Source organism: Caretta caretta, chromosome 6, assembly GCF_965140235.1.
Source record: "Caretta caretta isolate rCarCar2 chromosome 6, rCarCar1.hap1, whole genome shotgun sequence".
In the NCBI taxonomy this organism is placed as follows: domain Eukaryota; kingdom Metazoa; phylum Chordata; order Testudines; family Cheloniidae; genus Caretta; species Caretta caretta.
Window position 1 is genome coordinate 32,399,233 of NC_134211.1, and position 26,251 is coordinate 32,425,483.

General features: G+C 41.2%; 1 protein-coding gene across 11 annotated transcripts in view; it reads right to left on the reverse strand.

The window, feature by feature from the left end:
* DENND2B (DENN domain containing 2B) overlaps positions 1–26,251 on the reverse strand; it is a 286,057-nt gene that overhangs the window by 105,802 nt on the left and 154,004 nt on the right. For 7 of the 11 annotated variants that reach the window (XM_048854347.2, XM_048854351.2, XM_048854349.2 and 4 more), the window contains one exon: positions 5,232–6,449. The exons of the other annotated variants lie outside the window; for them this stretch is intronic. In XM_048854347.2, the coding sequence (XP_048710304.1) occupies positions 5,232–6,449 (1,218 nt within the window). The remainder of the gene's footprint in view (positions 1–5,231; positions 6,450–26,251) is intronic. 11 annotated transcript variants of the gene reach the window in all.

Genomic DNA, 26,251 nt, shown 5'->3' on the forward strand with positions numbered 1-26,251 from the left:
CAAGTTCCCCCAGACACCTCCCAAACTTTTCCTCCATTGTTCCCCCTGCCTTTCACAAAAGATGCCTCCATCTCTCGTAGATGTCCCAGGAAGCCTAGTTACACAGTGCATCCTTAAGAGATTGGTCCTTTTTTCCATTTTCTTTCCTCAGGGGCCAGCCAAGTCAGATATCTCCCAGCGCTGTCATTCACTGCTGCTTTCCTGTTCCCCTGCACTATGGGGCCCTGATCCCAAGGATACCGCCTGAATCTGCCCCCCTGGCAACCAAGGATAGAAGATTGTAAGCCACTTTTCAATTCTGTTTTATGTTACATTAACACTCAAAGAGAAGTAATAGTTTAAACGAAATGTTCAAGTTCTCACAATATCCAAGTGTAAAGCAGCACAGATAGTATATCTATCTTCAGTAAGGTGGAAGCTCAGAGATGCCAATTTTATTAATAATAATAATAAAAACATGGCACTTCTTAAATGATTTGCATCAGAAGATCACAAAACACTTTACAAACACGGGAATTATTTTAAAGCTAGAAACTAGAGTCACAGAGGTGTTCAGGGCCAGAATCGACAATGGACATCAATCCAGGCTTTGAATTTGCTTCTGCAGTATTTGACTGCAATCATTTGAACAGAATTTAGGGGCCCAATTCACTGCTTTCTTACCCTGTGTAAACTGACAGTAACTCTACTGAAATCAGTGCTGCAACACTGGTGTAAAGCTGGGGAATTGGACTGCAGAAGTTGACCTGATTTGTGCAAGGCATCAAGTAGAATCATAGAAAATTAGGGTTGGAAGAGACCTCAGGAGGTCATCTAGTCGAACCCCCTGCTGAAAGCAGGACCAACCCCAACTAAATCAAGTAGTTATGGTAGTCCTCTCAACTCTACATTTTACACCCTAATGATCATCATTATTAGTTTAATGCTAACACATTCAGGCCTAAGGCCCCATTGTGCTACGTGCTGAAAAAGACATATCCTTGCCCCTGTGAGTTCACTATCTAATCTAATCACCACAGGTGACTGAACTCAAAAACTGTGTGCATAGGTGATGGTGTATGCATATTCTCCATCACCCAGACTGTTTGTCAACACTTAGCATGTATACAATGAGGATTGTGATACTGGCCTCCTTTGTAAAGCGCTTTGAGATCTACTGATGAAAAGTGCTATATAAGAGCTACATATTATTATAATAAATGACAGATCACACAGTGAATTCCCAATTCCCTGCTCTAGCCACTGTACACATTCCTCACTATATCACTTGCCTGAGTTTTCAAACACATGTCATTACCTACATATGAGCACACACAAAAATTACTTCTGGTGATCTGAACATTCACAGTGCTGCACTACGCAAAATGAGTGCAGCTTTCTTTCACGTTCAGCTACAGGGAGAACTCTGATTAGCCCATAGGCTTGGTTTTGCTCACTGAGATTTCAGCCACGGTTCACAGATACACACTATTAACCACAGTTTGGTTTTTCGCATTTCCTCACTCTCTTTCTATGAAAAACAGCAGTAGTAACGTCATTTGATCCAATTCAGACACAGGCTCTGAAAGCCCAATCCTCCCTTCCTCCTGCCCCATTGCATTTTAGGTCAGGTTGTGCTGACATACGCTTGCAAGAAGTTGAGCCAATATCTAGTACCAAATACTGAATTTATAGGGTACATTCAAAATAGCGCATAACAGTTACTCGTAAAACTCATAAATACTGAATATGTGCGCATTATACACACACAGCATCCAAAGGTCTCCATAAATTAGTACTTCGAAAGGTTATGAACAATTTACCCCTACAGTTTCCAAGCAGCCAACAGATTTTGAGCCATGTCATTCCCATTAAAAGTCAGAGGGAGTCACACAGTTAAAATCACAGTGTCTACTGTTTCAGAGTAGCAGTGTTAGTCTGTATCCGCAAAAAGAAAAGGAGGACTTGTGGCACCTTAGAGACTAACAAATTTATTTGAGCATAAGCTTTTGTGAGCTACAGCTCACTTCATCGGATGCATTCAGCGGAAAATACAGTGGGGAGATTTATATACACAGAGAACATGAAACAATGGATGTTACCATACACACTGTAACAAGAGTGATCAGGTAAGGTGAGCTATTACTAGCAGGAGTGCGGGGGGTGGGGGGGAGGGCGAGAACCTTTTGTAGTGATAATCAAGGTGGGCCATTTCCAGCAGTTGACAAGAATGGCTGAGGAACAGGGCGGGGGAAATAAACATGGGAAAATAGTTTAACTTTGTGTAATGACACATCCACTCCCAGTCTTTATTCAAGCCTAAATTGATTGTATCCAGGTTTCAGAGTAACAGCCGTGTTAGTCTGTATTCGCAAAAAGAAAAGGAGTACTTGTGGCACCTTAGAGACTAACCAGTTTATTTGAGCATAAGCTTTTGTGAGCTACAGCTCACTTCATCGGATGCGTTCAGTGGAAAATAAGTGGGGAGATTTATATACACAGAGAATATGAAACAACGGGTGTTACCATACACACAGTAACGAGAGTGATCAGGTAAGATGAGCTATTACCAGCAGGAGAGCGGGGGGAAAAAACCTATTTCACATCTGGGGACAATGTATACCTTCAAATCAGCAGCACTGCTATGGGTACCCGCATGGCCCCACAGTATGCCAACATTTTTATGGCTGACTTAGAACAACGCTTCCTCAGCTCTCGTCCCTAATGCCCCTACTCTACTTGCGCTACACTCATGACATCTTCATCATCTGGACCCACGGAAAAGAAGCCCTTGAGGAATTCCACCATGATTTCTACAATTTCCATCCCACCATCAACCTCAGCCAGGACCAGTCCACACAAGAGATCCACTTCCAGGACACTACGGTGCTAATAAGCGATGGTCACATAAACATCACCTTACACCGGAAATCTACTAACCGCTATTCCTACCTACATGCCTCCAGCTTTCACCCTGACCACACCACACGATCCATTGTCTACAGCCAAGCTCTGTGATACAACCGCATTTGCTCCAACCCCTCAGACAGAGACAAACACCTACAAGATCTCTACCAAGCATACTACAATACCCACCTGCGGAAGTGAAGAAACAGATTGAGAGAGCCAGAAGAGTTCCCAGAAATCACCTACTACAGGACAGGCCTAACAAAGAAAATAACAGAACGCCACTAGCCGTCACCTTCAGCCCCAAACTAAAACCCTTCCAACGCATTATTAAGGATCTACAACCTATCCTGAAGGATGACCCAACACTCTCACAAATCTTGGGAGACAGGCCAGTCCTTGCCTACAGACAGCCCCGCAACCTGAAGCGAATACTCACCAGCAACCACATACCACACAACAGAACCCAGGAACCTATCCTTGCAACAAAGGCCGTTGCCAACTGTGCCCACATATCTATTCAGAGGACACCATCACAGGGCCTAATAACATCAGCCACACTATCAGAGGCTCGTTCACCTGCACATCTACCAATGTGATATATGCCATCATGTGCCAGCAATGCCCCTCTGCCATGTACATTGGTCAAACTGGACAGTCTCTACATAAAAGAATAAGTGGACACAAATCAGATGTCAAGAATTATAACATTCAAAAACCAGTCGGAGAACACTTCAATCTCTCTGGTCACGCGATTACAGACATGAAAGTTGTGATATTACAACAGAAAAACTTCAAATCCAGACTCCAGCGAGAGACTGCTGAATTGGAATTAATTTGCAAATTGGATAAAATTAACTTAGGCTTGAATAGAGACTGGGAGTGGCTAAGTCATCATGCAAGGTAACCTATTTCCCTTTGTTTTTTTCCTAACACCACCAACACACACACACACACACACCACCCCCCACCCTCCCACCCCCATTCCTCAGACATTCTTGTTAAACCCTAGATTTGGGCTGGAAATGGCCCAACTTGATTATCATACACATTGTAAGGAGAGTGATCACTTTAGATAAACTATTATCAGCAGGAGAGTGGGGTGGGGGGAGAGAAAGCCATTTTTTCATGGTTTGTATGTATAAGAACATCTTCTGTATTTTCCACAGTATGCATCCAATGAAGTGAGCTGTAGCTCACAAAAGCTTATGCTCAAATAAATTGGTTAGTCTCTAAGGTGCCACAAGTACTCCTTTTCTTTTTGCGAATACAGACTAACACGGCTGTTACTCTGAAACCTGGATACAATCAATTTAGGCTTGAATAAAGACTGGGAGTGGATGTGTCATTACACAAAGTAAAACTATTTTCCCATGTTTATTCCCCCCCGCCCCGTTCCTCAGACATTCTTGTCAACTGCTGGAAATGGCCCATCTTGATTATCACTACAAAAGGTTCCCCCCTCCCCGCGCTCCTGCTGGTAATAGCTCACCTTATCTGATCACTCTTGTTACAGTGTGTATGGTAACATCCATTGTTTCATGTTCTCTGTGTATATAAATCTCCCCACTGTATTTTCCGATGAATGCATCCGATGAAGTGAGCTGTAGCTCACGAAAGCTTATGCTCAAATAAATTTGTTAGTCTCTAAGGTGCCACAAGTACTCCTTTTCTTTTTAGAGTCTACTGTGGAAATGTAGCTGTAAGGATTAACAGTTTAAAATTACCATACTGGTCACCAGTTTTGTATTTACATATAAAAGCCACTCTGTAAGAGTTTTATCAGAATTAAACCCTCACGAATCCATTGCCACTCATTTAGGACTGACAATTCCAAGAATGGAATGAAACAGACAACAACATCCCACCTAACAGGCATGTTTACTGTGTCTGCAACCTTCAGATGCAAATGCATCCCCTATTGATGTGCTTTGAGGTTAAAACACTCACACAACAAGGACACTGATAGAATGATAATGGTTGTATTACAAGAGCTAAGAAGATAATGAAATTATGCTTCATTAAAGATCTGGAGTAAGGCGTTTATGCCAGATTGACACAGATGACCTTCAGCAGGTATGGAGCAGTCATGAAGGCTCCCCTAGTGGATCCAGATTTCCTAGTAGGAGAATTTCCGTGGTCTTCAAAACTGTAATAAAAAAAGGTAATGTACCAGGTTCACAACCAGTCAGTGCACTTTTATGGTAGAGCTCAAGCCAGTATCAAAGGCTTCTTGCTTTTCTTGGGCCAAAAGCATTGTATTAGGAGGGAGAAGAATCCTGTTATTCACAAATCACTCTATATTTATTTTAATATTACGTGCAATACATTTCCCCAGATTTTACCTATTTTGGGATTTTCTGTGAAAGCGTGACTCTTTCTTCTGTCTCCTGGTTACGGGGGGAGCAGGGGTGGATGGGAGAGGGGGAGGAGCAGCAGGTGTCGGAGAAGGAGGTAGACCATTGCTTGGTTTACTTTTGTGGTTCTTATCAGCTTCATATTCAAAGGTGCGTTTGGGTTTGGGGACAGGGTTCACTGCTGTGTTAGCTGGGCTCTCAGGGAGCAGCTTAGGGCTACCAGAATCTATGGTAGCCCCTTGTTTCGTCTTATTACTTTTTTCAGTCTCAGTAGGTGTTTCTGGATCCCTCCCAATACTAACAGTCCCTCCTTTGCTATCGCTCACGTTCTCACTCAAACCTTCCACAGTACCCAGCGTCATGGACTTTTTCCTCCCTCTGTCAACACTATAGCAGCTACTTGGCAACTGAGGGAGACCCCTGCCAGGCTGTTCTTTTAATGCCTGTTCAATCTTCTGTATTCTGTTTAGCACTGCGGAAGTCTCTTTTCTGGCATGCCCTTTGAAGAAAGCATTGGAAGGAGCCTCGCTCCTGCTTGGTCTCTTTTCCAGCCTATGGCAGGAATCTCTGTCCGGGAGCTCCTCCTCCTCTGTTTCTGGGTAGGAGCACTCGGAAAATGTTCTGCTCATTCTCCGGAATCCTTTAAAATCAAAAGTCTTCTCACTGCAAGGAGAGGGCAATATGCTAGGGCAGCCCTCACTGCCAGATCTGTCCCCGAGGTCCCTCTTGTCCATACGTGTGCTCATCCTGGGAGAAAGCTGCTTGCGGCACTCCCATTCTGTAATCTTCTGCCTGATGTCCAGTGCCTGGGAGTGGATGCTTGCCCTGCTGAGAGAGATGTTCCGTAAATTGGCTGCAGTTCCCAAGGTGAGAGTGCTCCGGGTGAGCTGACGGCTCCCTATTCCATCCCCATCCTGAGTCTCCTTGGGGGTCTCTTTTTGGTCCTCAGCCTTGCGAACAGATAGCCTTTTATCCAAGGAGCCAACGCTCACAGCTTTGAGAGAGTGGTTTGGAGAGTCCGTGTCTGAGTGGAGCCCGGAGGTGCCTCTCAGCGCAGACCCCCGGCTGCTCCAGTCCTTGAGGAGCAGCCTGGAATTGGAAACTTTGGTGAACCTGGTGGACCGGCAGGACTCCTCACTGTCACTGAGCGGATGGGCTGGGCTTCTGGGTGGGGACAAAAGAGGAGGCGGAGAGACTGACTGACACCTGGAAACAAAAAGAAAATAAAAATCAGCTCCCTTGAAAACTAAAGTTAATAGCTAATCTCTTATCTACAAGTAAACAGGACTACGTATGCAAATCACACAACAGCAAATACCATTCTCCGAGGGCAACTAAATGCTGTCCAACTACAAAATTACAGGGAGTAGCAATTTGCAAAGAACTGGCATTTCCAAAACCAACTTTCCTCCCTTTTGCCCAGGATTTACTGAGGCTTGCTCCATCTGAGTATAGCTGTCAGCCTCATATCAAGCCATTGCCTTGAAAGCATCTACCACAGAGAAAATGGGGCAGATCCTCAGCTGCTATAAACAAACATAGATCCATTGGCCTCTGAGAGATTGAGGCCTCTTGGCAGGAAGACAATACTACATCGAAGAAGACTCCCACTGAAGCAAGAATCAGGGAAGCTTACATAAGGAAAATAGCTTAGATCTTGGAAACAGTAAGCCAATCAATTAAAAATATGTAGGTTTTTATCTCATGACATCCACAGTATAATAACATTACAATATTTTTTAGCAAGTACAAATTTATATACAAAATCGAATTAAAATGGCAAAGGAAAGACCTGTTTTGTCTTTGGACTGATAGAAGCCAACAGATGAAATTTAGTGATCTTTATAAGGAAGAACAAATAATTCCTTATCAAAAAAAGTATTACTGTCTGGAAAAAGAAAAAAAAAAGGTTAACTCTAAAAAGTATAAAATATCCAAAAAGCTCTCAGCAATTCCTTTTCTAAATTATCAGGACCTTTAAAGACACATTTTTGCCTCGGTTTGCAGAATGCACCATTGTTACTATCCAGTTATATTTTATCAAACTTTTGCAAACTGTTACAAAGAGCTTCAAAAAAGAACAGTAAGACACTCACAAATCAGTAATATAGCAGCAATGTGAAAATTAAGCCAAAACCCTGTCAAAAACAGGGTTGTAAGTCTCCTGTCAAAAAATGCACACAAAATATAGCACCAAATTAATCACAACTCCTTCAACAGTCAGTCTTAGAAACCCTTTCAGTTCTAAAGAGTAATTAAAGGGAAGGGAAAAAACATATCTCCTTACATCTGAAGCTGATTTTCTATTGTAAGGAGAACGTGGACAGTTTTAATTTATCCCGCTCTCTATACGTAAAATCCAAATGGAAGATCTACTTAGATAAATGCAAAGAACCATGTGAGCCATACAACTCAGACATTACCAGTGCAGAAATAGTTTGAAAGATCCCTGCTTCTCAGTTGTCTCCACCCTTAATGGGCAGCCCATACTTACAGTGTGGATCCTGATCAAGTCCTACACACTGGTCAGAATATCCAGAGTACTGAAACAATCACTGCACAGCACTACAGAGCTTAGCTTGAGACATGAGAGTCTTATTCCTTCAGAAACATTCCAGTGAATCAGAACAACAACAACAAGAAGTTGTTAGTTCTCATCCCAGTTTCCCAGAGTTAATGCCGCCTTGCAAGCAAAAACTCAGAAGGACAATAAAAGCTCAGGTCAGAGAAGAACAACAAAGTATCACCAAAAGCAACTTAACTCTTTTTCAGTGTCCTGTGAGGGATCACATCTCTTTGGCACAGAAGTTGCAGACCTCTTTGACTAGATGAGTTTTATTTGCTTCTTCTGCATTTCAAAAAAATAAATATGTCCTCCAAGAGGAACTGCATGCTTTGCCCCATAGAGCAATGACAAATCATTCACCAGTTGCTGGTTAGGCGCAGTTGAGTTTTGTCTTCATGACAGTAATGGTAGTATCGGGGAATAAATGTGTAATTCTGAGCCCTAGAACAGAAAGTCAAATTCCCTGCTATTCTGTTTAGCTTCAAAAACATGTTCCTTTGTAGACAAGAAATCCCAGAAGATCAGGAGCAACCATGTGGTAGCAGGTTTAGTATTTTTGGAAGCTTGTCTCAAAATTGAATTTATAATGGAATGTTCCACATAATCCTCCTTACCCAGCAGCCCTCTCAACCACTGTAGGTCCTGAAGACATTTCCTGAATCTGTCTTCTCAGGCTTCCGAAGGACATGTGTGGTTCTGAGTCTTGATTTTTTTCCCCCCCTCTTCAGTTTTAAACTACCAAATCACGTTACTGATTTCATCCCTAATGCTGACTCATCTTGTTGGGATTTGGAATGATGTTCTCCAGAAGGGCATTTCCGCTGCTGCAGGGGCACTCTACCATTTGTCTGAACGTAACAAGAACATCCTGGACCAAATGGAGCCATTTATGCCTAACATCCACAGTCTGTGTCGCTGCTGCTTCAAGATGTGTGTTAGCCAGATCCCCAGTTGGGATTCAAAATGTCCATCTGGAGTCTGTGACCCACAGAGGGCACGTTAAGATTTTCTCCCCTCCTCAAGATTATCCTTCTTCTCTAGGGTGGGAACACTGAGTTACAAATCAAGGGGGGACTTTTCAGTTAAATGAAAGCATCAAACTCAAATGATAAATTAAACTCATAATAGCAGGAATAAAGTGCAGAGTAATTGGGGTCAGATTAGCAGTTAGATATTGGAGCTAGTGAGATTATCCTGATAATCTTTTGCCTGTCTTTGACTTTTCTGTTTAATGGAAAATATTTGAATGATTGCCTTCACTGTGTTGTTTTTGAAAGGATTTTCATGTAATCCTGCCTCCCCCTTGCTGCATTAAATAGAAGATAATAATCTTCATAATCAGGAAAACTATTGAACATTTGTAATGTGAAAGTGCCTAGAGGTCAACCAAACTGGAGTTCCTTTGTGCTAGATGCTATGCAAACACGTAATAAATGGCAACCCTAGCCAGAGTTTACAGTCTAATAGAGCAAATGCTCAAATCAAACAGCATATAGATTCTTTGAGTCAATTTTAGGAAGTTGTTACTAATAGTACATTGGGTTTTCTTTAATGAGATAGTTTAGTTCTTTTATGAGATAGTTAAGCCTCCTATTTCAGTGGTTTTCACTTGTTATAGTCCATATGAAAACAATAAAGTGTATCATTTAACATTTCCACTCCCATAAATAAGAACACTTCTGAAGTAGGTAAATTACATTAGCTCCATTTTATAGATGGGAAAAGTGAGGCAGAGATCCTAAAGCTGCAAGCAGAGAATGCCAGGATTATAATTTTGAGTTCCTGGTTCCCAGCCCTGTGTGCAAATTACTAGTCCACAGTTCTCCAAATGGCTGGCACTGACTGTATCATAGTGCCTTGATATATAGTGCTTCATATTAGTGTTTGTATATGCTAACGTATTTGTTTATTGGGACAGTAGGGTTGGGTTTTTTTGTTCACATTAATGCAGTTGTAATCCTTATTTTATTTATTAAAAAGATACAGGATAAAAACAAAACAAAATAATAAAGAGAACAGGTAGCAACTGAAGGGGGTTTATTGCTGTCATGAGCTTTTGTGGAGTGCTGCCCTCTGACTGCAATAACCCAAAACTGCTTTAAAACGTTCTAACACGTTTAAATGTTAAAGCAGTGGTTTTCAACCTTCTTTCATTTGCGGATCCCTAACAAATTTTGAATGGAGGTGCAGACCCCTTTGGAAATTCAACCTGTGGTCCGCAGAGCCCTACCATAAAAGTCTTAGACCATTAGGGGGACTGCGGGCCAAATCTGAACTGCCAGATGCTTTGGAACGGACCCTGAAATCTTTTTATTTACTTCTTATCATTATTGTATTTTTTTAAATTATTTTCTCTGGAGTGAGGACCTTGACTATACCTTGAAAAGAAATTTGGACCTTGACAAAAAATAATTGACTACCACTGTCTTAGACTGAAAACGGACTGAACAGAATTCAACTATAAATGTCTCTCATGTTCAGCCCATCGTTGATGCAGTGTCAGAAGGGCGCTAAACTGTGGGCTTCCGGGTGTTGATCTGTAAGTGGGGGTATTCACATACTTTTGATTGATCAGAAAAATGGAATGCCTTTTCTGGGATCTGAAACTTTGTTTCCATTCACAGACCCCTTATACATCATCTGCAGACCTGCAGGGGTCTGCGGACCACTGGTTGAAAACCACTGCTTTAACATTTTCTTCTGAATTGAACACTACTGTTATTTTCATTCATAATATTTCTATGTTACTGTTAGGAATGTTCCCTGATCAGTTTATAGTCTCAGGAACATCTTTGGAGTTGTTTTATATTTTACTTTTGTGACGAGGTTTATTGAATCGGCAGGGAGAAACTGCATGATTCTGCATGCATTGCAAAGTTTTTCTCCAAAATCTATATTAATACACAAACAAAAGTACTAGGTTTTTCTTTCCATAGCAAAGTTATTGTTTAAATTATCTGCTGTTAAGGCTTCATCTTGCACCATTGAGTTCAATGGAAAAACTCCCATTAACTTTAACGGTCAAGACCAGGTCTTTAGAATAAAAGTCATTTTTGTAATGCATATGGCTAGGCATTTGTAATATTACAAAACAATCCTGGCACTGTTAACACACTTCTTGGCTGAAGAACACACAACAGAATGGCAGATTCTCAAGACTTTCCCAAAGCGGGCCAAAGGTGGAAAGCAGAGATGAGTTGAAGAATGGCTGACCGAAAACACAAAGCTATAGGGAGAACCAGGTAGTAGAATACTTCACACACAAAGCCCAATCACAGTCTTATTTCCATCACGGTAAATCAGGAATAACTCTGTGGAAATCAATGAGTTACACAAGTGTGGAGTTGGTGTGGTGGCAGTGAGTGGAGAACCAGGTCCAATGTATGTAACTGAGGGCAGAATTTGGCACATAAGGTATTGTATAGCCTGAATCGGTCAGGGGGCTGATTTACACATCAGTATATAGCTAAAATTGCAATTTAAAAAAGTAGGGCCAGCTCTCAGATAATGTAAATCAGCACATCTCCATTGACTTCAGTGGAACTTTATTGTTTTACACAATCTTAGGATTTGGCCCTGTAACGCCACCAGTGAGATAAAAGCCTCTTTATTTCCCCAGATTGCAGATGAGATCCTAATACTAAACTGTGACCAAAGCCTCTGAGCTACTGTCTAGTTATTCAAAAACCTCTTCTAAAGTGCACATCTCATAGGATGCAGGGTCCACAAGCAGATTTCCCTACACTTACTGTGATTGAACAGTACCTTACTCTCCAAGTCATCCTCTTAAAATTAGTAGTACTGCTCAATATGAATACAAGGCAGAATTCTGCCCATGGGGATTCAGGCATTCTAACAAGGACTCAACTATGTGATTTACTAAGACCACCGGAATCAAGGAACAGTACAATTATACTCCCAAAATTTAACTGCACAGAATAAATGCTCTTCCCCAAAAAACCCACTTCCATGGGAGGATAGATAGATATTACTGTAAAAAGACATAATTAAATAACTTTATTATAATCTTTGTTTCAAGCCAAAATATTTTTATTGAAGTTTTCTATATACAGAATGATATATACAATGTCTTAGAAGACGTATCATTACACATTCCCTCAAAATAATAAGTATAAACAGCATAACTCAAAACTATGGAATCAAAATTGAATTTCTTAAAGGTTCACTTGAACAGAATCCTAGGAGAATATTTCTTTCCTGCTCAGGAATTCTGCTCATTGTTCTGGAAATAATAGTATTTCACAGAGCAAATTGCTATGAGTTGCCATTTTCTCCCATCTGAAAATCTTCTGCCTTAGCTGAGAAGTGTTTAAACCACTAACAAGCAATTGAGAAAAGCCCAGACCTTACTTAGCAAACTACAGTGTAAATTTCAAAGCAATTTTTTTACCAGGGTATGGAATAAAATGTATAGATGCCTGGCATACAAGAGAGATTTGTTAAAGATGATGATGAAATTAGATGCCCCACCTTTATTCCATTGTATTCATGCTGCATAGTGAAGGAACCAGTAAGAGTCTGATCTCTTGCTTAGGCTCTGATCCTACAACGTTTTACGTACCTCCTTACCTTTACTAGCATGAGCCACCATGGACTGTGACTATTCATGGTGGCAAAGTTAAGCTCCAGCGTCAATATTTGTAGGATCGGGGACGAGTGCATGGATACTATTGAAAGCATTTTGCCAAAGAAAGCCCTTTAACTTATGCTTGCCACACACAAAAAACGATAGAAAATGACTTTTTAAGCAAACCAAGATCATCAGGTTATAATATTCCAATTCAGCACAGAATAAGGGTGTTAGCTACATTATCAACCTGATGTGTTAAATCAGTACTATGGGCCTGATCTCTTTTTGGAACACAGTTTCTTCTGCTTCCAGACCACCTCAGAACATCTCCTACACTGTGGGTTGGGTGTAGCTGATTCAGGGCCTGAAACACTGGCTTTACAAGTCCTCGTTGCCTTTTCAGGTTCTGCAGTGCAAAGCAGCCAGTGTGGTGGCCAAGGAGGTGCCCCTATGTTTTATTAGGATGGTACATTATGGCAGGTAACAATAATAATTTGCACTTAGGTAGCAGTTTTCATCCAAGGATCTACAAGTGCTTTATAAACATTAAATAAGCATTATTATTAAGCAACATTCTACACTCGTGAATAAATTCAGCCACAGAGAGGTTAAGTGACTTGTCCTGAACGCAAGGTGAGTCAGTGGCAAAGCTGGGACTAAAACTCAGCATTCCTAATCCCCAGCGCCCTGCTCTGACCCCAGGACTAAGCAGTACCAACTTCAAGGCATCACTGTAGCTTCCCTGAAGTTTCATAAATTACTCCAGAGATTAAATTCGATGGAAGAGGGTGAGCCCCAGCACGTCAGGAAAAGCTGTTTGACATACCTTTATCTTTCCAGAATGTGAGATAGTTTCTAGATCTTACTAATTCAGGCAATGTCACTTTTCAACATGTACACCACCTGGGCAAAGTATTTACCTACAAAGGGTGTGGTGAAAGTGCAAATTTCCCTCCCTGGTTTGCTGTAATTAATATCCCTTTGTTTCAGCCTAATGTTTACATTAGAAAGTTCATATTAGTTCTGTGCGTTTTTTCCCCCCCAGGATTGGTTCATGTCTGCTTGGTTGCTGCTGAGTATTTTATTCAGGTTCTGTGCTGATCCCAGCTTTTCCTCTGAGCATTTTGCCATTTGTATCAAGGCAACCTAACCTAAATCAGAGCAATCCTAATAAAATCAGAACCAGCTGGGACCCTAAACAGGCTAGTAGTGTATTTCAGCCCACGTGGCCTAGTACAGATGAATGGAGACTTACCACAAAGATCATTGTTCCAATCAGCATCTACAGAGATCTGTAGAAAATACTAGCAAAAATCTGCAGCAACTTTACCCAAAGCTGCAAAATTCAGTGGAGCACCGAATTTAAAAAAGGCTCCCAAACCCTCACGATAACTCTTTTACTGCATTCACAGTGTGGGGAGGAATTAAAGTAGAGAAACATTTGAAGACTGTATATCCATACGCTGTACTGTTTAGAACAGGGGTGGGCAAACTAGGATCTGCGGGTTGCATCTGGCCATCAGGGCTTTGGATCCGGCCCATGGGATTGCCACCCCCATGGCGCAATGGGGCTAAGGCAGGCTCCCTGCCTGCCCTGGCCCTGTGCTGCTCCCGGAAGCAGCCGGCACCATTTCCCTGTGGCCCTAGGGGAAAAAGGTCTCTGCGCGCTGCCCCTGCCTGTAGGCAGCTCCGATTGACTGGGAACGGAGAACCGCGGCCAACGGGAGCTTTGGGGGAGCTACCTGCAGGCAAGGGCCCCCTGCCCTGAGTCCCCTGCTTCTCCCTGCACCCCAACCCCCTGCCCTGAGCCCCCTGCCGTACCATGCACCTGTCCTGCACTCCAACCCCTTGCCCTGAGCCCTCTGCTGCACCCCTTCTGCACCTCAACCCCCTGCCCTGAGCCCCCTACCACACCCTGCACCCCAACCCCCTGTCCCAGCCCTACATTCATGGCCCTGAATGCAATTTCCCCACCCAGATGTGGCCCTCGGACCAAAAAGTTTGCCCACCCCTGGTTTAGAATATGGGAGCCAGATCCTCCGCTCGTGTAACTCAGCATAGCTCCACTGAAGTAATTGAAGCTACACTGATTTACACCCACTGAGGATATATACCTCATAAATATTATGGATATTTATCAGATAAAGTGTCCAGGTAATTAATTAACAGTTTTAAAGCAGTCTCATGATATTCCCTGTTTAATCATTCAGCTTCATTGCCTGAAGCTGGGGGCTGCTGCTCTGTATGAGGTTGTTTAAAAATGTGACTGTAAGAAGTCAAAACACGTATTCGACATTAACATTCCATTACAGTGAAGGGGGAAAGTCCACACCTCTGTTGGCACTACATTTGTCAGTCTGTTTGGCAGCCGAGCAAACAAGGCTGATGTGTACAGATTTACAGGATGAAGAGGTGTGCAACAAGGTTATCTCAACGAGCAGACAGGTGGAAAAAACCTAAACCTCTAAGGTTTCTATTGTGTGTATGGTTAGATAAGCTTATCTGTTGTCTGAGTCTTATCTATCTAATGTAAGCCTCCAATCAGCTGAAAGACAAGTGAAATAAGCCTCTTATTGTGGAGGATATATTTTATCAGATTCTTAGGGATAAATTTTCAGAGGAGCATTTTTCCAGGGCTTTGGAGTGGAGCCCAGAGCTGGTGAGTGGAGCTGGAGAGCGGAGCGCTGCAGGTTTTCACCTGGAGCTGGAGCGGAGCCGGAGCACAGCTCCAGTGCCCTGCATTTTTCCTCATGCAAGCATAAGCTGTCGCCAAAAAAACTACACCTGAACTGCACCTGCATCCAAAATATAACTGGGCTTTATTATGGGTTCAAATCATGTAGCAAATACCCAAATTTTGGAAACCCAAAAACGTGGAAGTCGATTTCTAGCCCCACAGACAGAGAGGCAGGGAACGGGTCCAGCTGAAACACGTTCCTTAGGCTACGCCTACACCCAAAATGCTACAGTGGCATATAGCTGCAGCTGCAGCGCTGCAGTGGAGACTCTCAGGGGAGGAGTTCTCCCATTGCTGTAGTTAATCCACCTCCCTGAGAGGCGGCACCCAGGTCGCTGGAAGTATTCTTCCATGGACCTGGTGCTGTCTACCCCAGGGGTTAGGTTGGCTTAACTACATCTCTCAAGGCCAATGGAAGTTTTCATGTAGATCAGCCCTTAATCCAGTTGAGTTGCACTTTAGTCCATGGGTAGCTCCTCTGATTTCAGTGTGGTTACCTTAATAGGGGCACAGAAGGCAACTGTCCCCCCAGCAGCCTTGAGATGTATGGGTGGCGCTGGTTCAAAGGACGTGTAAGTCATGAATTTTTACATGGGGTTGGAGAGTGAGCCCACCCTGCACTCACCCAGCAATGGTGGCTGCTATCCCACAGGGCAGGGCCTCTGGCACATGGGATCACATGTCAGTTCACTCTTCAATCCCACCCACCCTGCCTTCCCTCATGAATAATTTTTTTTTTGAAGGATGGGGGGGCCTTAGTTTCAGATTTTGCCTCAGACCCCCAAAATCCTTTGCAGCCCTGCCCCCCACTGGTTACAAAATCTGATTCTGCCATGGGTTACCTATGATATCAGGTGCTAGTCAGCATGAATAAGGATGTCAGAACCTGACTCATTATGAGAAAATGTCACCTACTTCACAAGATTTTACATTAATACACTGTAGATTATTGTCAATCTGCTACTGGTGCCAATGTACCACATCTATTATGATGTTCCACTGTTGTCAGTGAATTACTGAATTTAAATGTTTTGATGGGTCATTGATTTCCCTACAACTACTGTGGAATTTGCACAGGCAGTAGAGAGAGGCTAAGCAGCAAAGCATTGAAACTTGCAGATTAAAACCTAGCACGGCTCGTACTGATAGCTAGAGAACTAAGAACTTGTTAAAAGAGAAATACTAAGAAGTTAAGTCAAAGCTCAGTTAGTGAGATATCATGTTGCAGATATATTCTCCCTCTGCTATGGACACCATGGCTAGGAAATTGTCTAGCAAATGAACGGCTCCCGAAAAACAGTCTAGGGGTCAGTGCCGAACACATGCCTGTAAAAGCTTACAATACCAATCAACAACGTTATAAAAATAAGACCAAAAGAACACAAACAGGCGTTACCAGTCGCGAGTGCCATTATGGTACAACCTGCCTCCATTCACACTAGTAAAAATAGGTCTCCTAAGCCTAGCTGCAAAGAAGAATTCGGGTGCCTGAAAGAAAGCTACATTGTGACTGAAGCAATGAGCCTATTGTAGAGGAATATTCATGCCAGTGAATTCTTTTCTCTCTCTATCTCCACAAGAACTATGAGTGACTTCCCTCAGTCCTTCCCTCTGAAAAACTAAAAGCAGGCTTCTTTCAGCTAACTATCAAACACACCATACACTAGTTGCTTTGACTTTGAGACGGGTTATGAGACAAATCCATTAGATAGAGAAGATCCATAACAAAATTTCAACATTATTTGCATCTCACACTGTTCTCCTTTTATCTCCACCACCTTTATGTCTCCCTGGGCAAGTTCCCTGCTGCCTTCATTCTATGGCAGTGATGTTGACTGCGAAGGGAACAAAATTCAGTCTAAGCCACTTCATCTTGAATCAAAGTAGCAGCTGTAGCCCATGAAAGCTTATGCTCTAATAGATTTGTTAGTCTCTAAGGTGCCACAAGTACTCCTGTTCTTTCCATCTTGAATGGTCTTTAAAATACTTGTTAACTACTTATGCTAAACAATATGTCCCAAATTCTATTTAGCTGTAACACTCTGAGTACATTTCCCAGCCCTGAAGAAGAGCTCTGTGTAAACTTGAAAGCTTGTCTCTCTCACCAACAGAAGTTGGTCCAATAAAAGATATTACCTCACCCACCTTGTCTCTAATATCCTGGGGCCAACACAGCAACAACAACACTGCATAGTCTAACCCCAGGTATCAGAGTAACAGCCGTGTTAGTCTGTATTCGCAAAAAGAAAAGGAGTACTTGTGGCACCTTAGAGACTAACCAATTTATTTGAGCATAAGCTTTCGTGAGCTACAGCTCACTTCATCGGATGCATACTGTGGAAAGTGTAGAAGATCTTTTTATACACACAAAGCATGAAAAAATACCTCCCCCCACCCCACTCCTATTACCAGCAGAAGAGTGGGGTGGGGGGTGGTATTTTTTCATGCTTTGTGCATATAAAAAGATCTTCTACACTTTCCACAGTATGCATCCGATGAAGTGAGCTGTAGCTCACGAAAGCTTATGCTCAAATAAATTGGTTAGTCTCTAAGGTGCCACAAGTACTCCTTTTCTTTTAACCCCAGGTAGTCACATTGGGGCAGTTAGTCTTAGTGCCAAACACATAACCAGCAGTAATTTGTGTACCTTGTAAGATCCCTGCTGGGCATTTGGGAAGCCCCAGCAGGAACCTACTTGTTGCAGATATTTTGAATCTGTACAGATACCAGTGACTTTCTACATCTGAACCGACTGCTATATTCACAAACCCCTGTATACCCTATCAAAGAAGATGGCTTGAATCCTCAATTACATTAAAACTCCTTACACTGGCTGTGTAAAGGGACATGAGGATGTGGGTAATTGTTCAGAAACCTCAGTGCAACCGAGAACCAGGCCTTGTATCTATTTGGTTTGACAACTAAACCTCCATATTACAATGTTCAGACATTCAGGCAGATAATATAGACTACTGCCATTCTATAAATATCTCAAATAGATTAATACGTACTACAGTTCATTAACTTAAATCTAACTAAGACAGTTTATTATGAGTACAGGGTGTGAACTTTTCTCACCCAAAGGTGGGACTAGTGTCATAAGGTTATTTTCAAGCTGTTTTGACTTGTTCATGAAGCAAAAAGGTAAAACTTGTCGTATCTTGCTGTTTCTCTGAAATGGAAATGATGCAAGAGGCAAAACAATCTTCCTCTGCTGAAAGCCAGTTGTAGCTTTTGAGAGCTTAACAGGCATATATATCAGACTCCCTGACAACACTCCCTTTGGATAACTTCCTCTTCCAGGGTGACTCTGACTTTGAGCCAAAAAGGAAAACAAAAGAAATTCCAAAGTTAAAAGTACTTTTACATAATAAGATAGCTACTTAGAACAGAACAATTCATATGAACACACATAGGAAAGACAGACTACACAGTACTGATGAAAAAAATCCCGGCTGTTACAGATGGAGAGGCAAAAAAGAGCTAACTGATTGGAGTGGGTGTGGGTTGCAGTGCTTTAAAAAAAAATCAAAGGCCATTCTCAGTGTGTGCTCCTGAAATCAAAACTCTCCTGAAAGTTTTGTTAATCTCCACTGAAGTAAAAACCTAGACCTTATCATAACTATCAACAAAATAAACAGGCTGCTAACTAAGGCTTTGAAACAGCATAACCAGCTCATAAGCTAAATGGACTCTGCAGAATTCTACTTGGCATTGAAAGAAGTTCCAGCTCCTTCTATTAGAGCTGTGTGCATGTAGGCTGTACATGTAGGCATGTAGGGCTGTGGGATCAAGACTTTTAAAACTCCATGATGAATTCCTGTTGATGCAAAGCCCTTCAGATACATTTGACGAATCTTTATAATAATTTTTGTTGAGGAAAACCCATAAGAACTCAGCTGACTGCAATCATTCTGTGCCTTGATTCTCCTCTCACATCAGTGCATTTCAGGAGTTACTCCACTGAGTGAACAGCATAGGACAATTATCAGGCTCTACAATTGTAAAAATCAGATGGGAGCTGGTGAATCAGATCCTGCGTGCTTTAATCAAGTTCACTTCCTAAAGTAAAGATCTAGGGTTTGACAATGTGCAATGACTATACAAGAAAAGTTTCAGAGTAGGAGCCGTGTTAGTCTGTATCCGTAAAAAGAAAAGGAGTACTTGTGGCACCTTAGAGACTAACAAATTTATTTGAGCATAAGCTTTCGTGAGCTACAGCTCACTTTATCGGTTGCATTCAGTGGAAAATACAGTGGGGAGATTTATATACACAGAGAACATGAAACAACGGGTGTTACCATACACACTGTAACGAGAGTGATCAGGTAAGGTGAGCTATTACCAGCAGGAGAGCCTGGGAGGGGGGTGGGGGGGTGGAGAGAAACTTTTTGTAGTGATAATCAAGGTGTGCCATTTCCAGCAGTTGACAAGAACGTCTGAGGAACAGTGTGGGGGGTGGGGGTGGGGGAATAGTTTTACTTTGTGTAATGACCCATCCACTCCCAGTCTTTATTCAAGCCTAAGTTAATTGTATCCAGTTTGCAAATTAATTCCCAAAGAAAAGCAAACTCAATACATAAAAGATGATAGATTTTTACTATTTTGTGAATGGTAAATCATAAAGAAAGAAAGCCAAGAGCAACTCCGTTCTGCTCTAGCTAGACATACTCTGAATACATTTTACCAAGTAATTTCTAAGGTGAAGAAATAGGGAATGGAGAATTTGGAAATTATGTGGAATTGCAGGGCCTGTACTTTGTTTAGTCTTTCTGATTAATGCAAGGTGAATTTCAAAACACTACTAAATCAGAATTTTTCATCCACTTTGCACTGGTGTAAATAACTAAACAAGGTACAGGACAACAGATAATCAGACTCAGAATATTTTGGTGGACCAAACTGATGCTTTCCATCACAGTGTTTAGAAGATGAGCTCCGATATGAAAAATCACAGCTATTTGAAATGTCAAAAATATAGTAACTCCCCACTTTCCCTGAAGAACAATGTACTGACTGGTGTTTTTTCTACATAAATCTGTTATTCAACGTTAAAAATGAAACACCACTTCCTAGTTGCTTTTTGTCCCTGCTCTTTTCCTTAAGGTTTATTCTGAATAATATTGGGTCACACAATGTATTTTCTTACAGCTGTGCCTCCACTTATCTTTAATGACACCATTCTTGAAACTGCCTTGCCTAAAGTACCTGAGTCACATCCTTCTTCTAGTTTCTTTGGTTTTTGTCTTTCTTTCCTACTAACTCTTAATTTTATAGGTGAGTTGAACATTGCAAATGGGTGAATGTTTTCTTTAAATGAGGCAGAACCCACAAGCTATCAATTTTTTTCTTAAGACTCATGATTCTTTGGAAGTTGTTTGTGTAAGAAGCATGTCTAAAACAGGTTTGTTCAGAGCCCTACTGTGCAGGGTTGCTCTCAGGTTTCATCTTTTCACAGTACTGGCAACTTTCCTGTGTGGCTGTTTATTTACCCCAGGGTCTTAAGGAAATTAACAATTTTGGGATGAATCCTGCTAGAGCTTTGCAGCGCCAATTAAAATCAATCAGAACAAGCAAATCTTCTAGATTTATATGAATCAAATTTGAAAGAGGGGCTGTGACGCATGGCTAGAAAGGGTTAAACATCCTGCAAAATAAATAATCCTCAAAAGACACGTGGGGAGATAATATTTGTGGTTTTGTGTATTTATGTATGTATGAGTAGGGTCCACAATGTATCAACAGTCCCTGTCTATGCTGTATTCTGATAATTCAGGAGTACTTGTGGCACCTTAGAGACTAACAAATTTATGTGAGCATAAGCTTTCGTGAGCTCACGTAGCTCACAAAAGCTTATGCTCAAATAAATCTGTTAGTCTCTAAGGTGCCACAAGTACTCCTTTTCTTTTTGCGAATACAGACTAACACGGCTGCTACTCTGAAATCTGATCATTCAGAGGTCAAAAGAAGATCCTAGCATTTAAATGAATTGTAAGCACAGGATATCTCAGTATTCATCTCTCTTTGAAAGGTACTGTGAATGGTGGAGGAAAAAGCAAATGGCCTTATGTTAATTCGTATAACTAAGTACCCGTGATGGACCTCCTTCAAAGTCATCCTAATTACCTTTTGCTCCCTGAGGAAATCCAAACTTGTCAAAAGACATGAAATTGTATAAAAGATCCTTGGGTCCTGATTCTGTCATCTCAGATCTGCTTAGACTTCATCTGGGGAAGTTTGAGTCGCAAGACTGAGGCCCCAGTTATGCTGGTACGCCCTGAATATGAGATTTGGGCATTGAACCATGACCTACGGACTGAATTCTAAAGGAACTCTTTGCAACTTACAAAGCTCACCATCTCTTCTGTGAATCTGAACTTCAATGAATTGAACTCATGTCTGTATGTATATTGATCTTTTAACCATACTTTCTCTCTCTCTCGTTTTTTAATAAAGTTTAGTTTTAGTTAATAAGAATCGGCTGTAGCATGTATTTGGGTAAGATCTGAAACGTTTGTGAACTTGGGAGGTAATGTGCCCGATTCTTTGGGATTGGTAGAACCTTTTCTTTTATATGATGAAATAAGATATACAGAAATTTTCATCATATTTGGTGTACCTGGATGGGGGCCTGAGGCTAGATCACTTTAAGGGAACTGTGTTGTTTGGACTTCTGAGTAACCAGTAAGATAACAAAGAAGCTGTTTTATGCTGGTTTGGTGAATCTAAGTATTGGAATATCCACCAGTTTTACGGGGACTGTCTGCCCCATTCTTTGCAGTTCACCCTAATTGAGTGACCTACTAGGACCCCGGTCACAGGGGCAAAATGCTTTCTCTACATAGTGATGCTTGGGTTATTTTTACACATCTGAAGGAGCTCTGGATTCAGCAAGTAGGCTGGAATTCCATCTAAATAGACCAGGCAATGTTTACAGACAGGCTATTCTGTTCAAATACTCTGTAGCCTTAGGAAAGATGTATTCAGTTGGAAACCAAGAGTCCTGGTCGCACTTCTGCAGTCCGCTGTTTATATGTCTTAGCACTCCAAGATGTTTTACTGAGCAAAGCCCCCTACCATACTCTAGTAGACAGTCAAGTATAATTTCTCCGATTTTACAAATAAGCTAACTGCAAGGTAGTCCAAGGTCACGTCAGGTAGAGCTGGGACTAGAACCCAGGAGTGAAATCTTGGCTCCACAGAAGTCAGTGGCAGGTGTTCCATTGTTTTCACTGGAGCCAGCATTTTACCCCACTCTCTAATATGGCAGTTCCAAGTCTCACCCACTCAAGCATGCTGCCTTTCAAAATAAATGTGCCAAATCTATTGCTTGGCTAGCCTAGTTATAACTGCTACTTTAACTACTAGACCACACACTCCTTCCAGAGACTGGAATAGTGCCCAGGAATCCTAATTCCCAACACTCTACTGCTGTCCAGCAAATAATTGGGTAATGCACTGTAAAGTATGTGTCAAGTCCCCTTTAGTGGCTGACCTACATAGAGGATAACAGTTATTTCTTTAGGACATGTGGCAGATGTCTGTGTTGGAGATGTCTGAGGGTTGATAGTTCAAACACTACTGATTATTCATATGAGGTGTCTTTCTGTGGTGGTTCTGCATGAATTAATTTGTTTTTCCAGTTTTCTTTTTATAAACTGGTTTAGTTAATTCACATAGCGAGAAAACATCCTTGAAACACATTTCACAGTTAAAAAGCATTAACTATCTTTTAATTGGGGTGCAACATGCAATGAAACATGGGTGTTCTACATTTTAGTCACCTGTCACACATTTCAATTGCTTGTGTCACACATCAGCTGAGAAAATTTCACAAGAGACTAGCATTGTAAATATTTGTGCCACTTCTGGGGTCCCTGCACTACGTGAGCAAAAAATGAATTCCAGTAAAACAGAGCATGAAGCACCAACTCTATCGGATTTCAGTGCATTTCAGCCTCAAGCACCGGCCCTGTCTGAGTGTAATGTTTGTGAACCAACCCAGTCTGACCATAATGCACTTGAACTTCACACATAGATCGTGTCTGATGGCAATGTATTTGTTACCTACGGCATGGGGTGGTTGGGGGAGGAGGAGAGAGAGCACGATCCTATTTTTAAACTTTGTCGCTATTGTGGCAAGATCTCTGAGGCCCCATTCCCACATTTTATCACTTGGCCTTATGTTTAGTGTCACTCTTTCTGCAAACTTCAGTCACAGCACAGTCAACTTTGTGCAGATTTCTTCTGATGTAAACAAAACTCTAAACCAGTGGCCTACAGTAAACATGCCTTATACCATGAGACTGCAATAGAATTACACAATGTAGAGAGAAGCCTTTTTATAAAGCCATTCCCATGGTTAAAAATGAAACAACATAAACCTGCCATAGAGTTTTCTGTTTATTATTGTATTGCTTTACTTATTACAATAATGTGTCTAAAGACACATAGTAGCCTTTCCTCTCTGGCTTGGTTTGGAAGCATTTATCTTCACTCCTTTGCCCTCGGTAGGCCAGAAGAGTGCGTTTCACACTGACCATCTTTGAGCTACCAATAATTCAAGTTACTCATCCAGTGCAATTCCCCCCCACCCCCCGCTCTCAGAAATGACCAAATGCCAATTTTCTAGCAATAGTAATTTTTTTTTTAATGGAACACAGCTGACATTGATAACAGTATTTCATAAGGAGAAACTAGAGCAATTATCCTCTGGGATACAGGGCTTTTATATAAACAACCAAAAGAACAAAACCCAGAGTAGGATCTTTCTCAGCACCTGAAACCAGAAAAAATAAAGCATTTGATTAGAGAACTGTGTCTGGACTGTGCAGGTTCCAAAGGGTGAGGAGGAGGAAGAAAAAGAGAAGACATGAATACAGGTGTACTTACTATTTCTTCAAAGGGCAAGAACACACTGCAGGGTAATCAATCCCACCTCATACGCCAGCTACGAGGAGAAAAAGAGAAAAGCTGTTCCACTTCCAACAAAGCTCATATATAGATAGACACAAAAGGCTGTGGCCCAACCTAGGCTATAGAGCTGATATGTCTAAGTCTGTAGGTTACAAATCACAGTTCATGTGTGTATTGTGAGCTGTAGCTCACGAAAGCTTATGCTCAAATAAATTTGTTAGTCTCTAAGGTGCCACAAGTACTCCTGTTCTTTTTATGTTGTGAACTGTGATTTATTTAAAACCTATACAGTTACATACAACAAACCACAGAGATTGTACAGAATATATTTTTGTAGGTGTTATGATGAGTACAACAGAAATACCCAGAAGTAAATAAAACAGGTCATCTCTTCCATGACTGTATCCTGGCCTTGCAAGAGGATAGACTTGACTGAATACACATGTCCTGTCTCTAACGACCGTGATCTTAATCAAATTCTTGTTGAATACAGAATAAATTCTAGCTAAAACTGGCAAATGTAACCCTTTGTTATATTTAACATATTTATATTTAACATTGTCTAGAGCTGTACAAATAGAAGAAGAAACTGTCTACAAATATTTGTTTGAATTTAAGAGTGAATTTTTATTCCACTTCATGTGCGACTCCTTTTTTTCTATACTTTCTGCAAATTTTTGAGTACTTGGGGGTGTTGTTCTCCTCTGATTTATACTGTTGTAAATCAAGCATAAGCCCGTAGAAGTCATTGGAGATATAACAGCTTTACGTCAGTGTAAGTCAAAGAAGAATTAGGCCCTTGATTTTTACTAGGTGATCATTTATGAAAAGTGATTTTTTTTGCCCAAATTTTTGAATATTTACCAAAAATTAAATTAGGATGATTGCAAAAAATTTTTTGCTTTATTTATTATTGCAAATTATTTGCAAGTTTCTTATCAAATAACTTTTTTTAAGTGAATTTCATAAATTTCTTCTTTAGTGAATAATCAATCTTGGCCCGCAGACTACTTGTGGTTTGTGAATATTCACTTTCTGCATGGCACGTTTCCTTATTATCTGAAATATGTCACTAAACAACACAGAATGAAGAACAAATTTTACAATCAACAATCACCCTAATTTAAATTTTACAATCTGTTTGCAGACAAAACATTAACAGAAAAAATAAAGCAAAATGCATTAAACAAATAATTTGTTGTGAATTATTCACTAGCCCAGTCATTATCATAATAATTTACATACTAGTATACTCAAGGCCAAATCCAGTTTCCACTGAGATTGATGGGCATCTTTCCACTGATTTCACTGGAAGCTGGATATGCTCCTAATCTGGAACTAGTATTTTGGATTTTCGAACAGCAGCAATACGCAGCCCCATTTCATAGAATGCCATGCAGACTACAGGATAACATGGGCTGGGAGGAGAGATTTTCAAAAGCACTCAGCGTTGGCCTCTCTCTGCTCCCACTGAAGTCAACAGGCGTGGTATCATTGACGTCAGTGGGAGGAAAATTAGGTCCAATGCTGTGCGCTTTTGAAAATCCTGCTTGTAAGGTAGATGTTAACAGGATATAGGTATAGAGAACACACGCACATAACTCACCACTTTGAAATGAGCCTTCAAGGCCAATTCTCATCTCCACATATCCAGGAGTAATGGTATCTGAAGCCAACGCGGGACACTGGATGATATTTGAGGGTCTCTTTATGAATGCTTTATTCCTCTGATGCTTTGGCTTCTTATAAAGCTGTGGATTTATGTTTACACTCTTCTGTTGGCCTATTAGGTTTTGTAAGGAGCTTGCCAGTGTGTCTTTTATTTTTCTGTGGAAATTTGTACATTATAATAATCTGGAGAAAGAAAACACTGTACTGCCCATTGTCACAGAACAAAAGGGTGGAAAAATAAATGAGACTGATGTTTCAATATACCATACTTAAAAAAGCAGCCCGCTAGCGCAGCGAGAATTGGGAACATATTTCCATTACACGTGTAACCCTTTTATTGAGAACATGCTCATACAGGAAGACACATTGATAGTATCAGACTAGGCCAAGAACATGTAGATTATTTGAAATAAATTAGATTGTGCCAGCAAGTGAAGGTAGGGATGAAGAGCAATGAAAAGCTTGCATCAAATCATTCATCTTTGCTCTCTAAAAACAAAACAAACTACGACAAGTTTGATTTAACC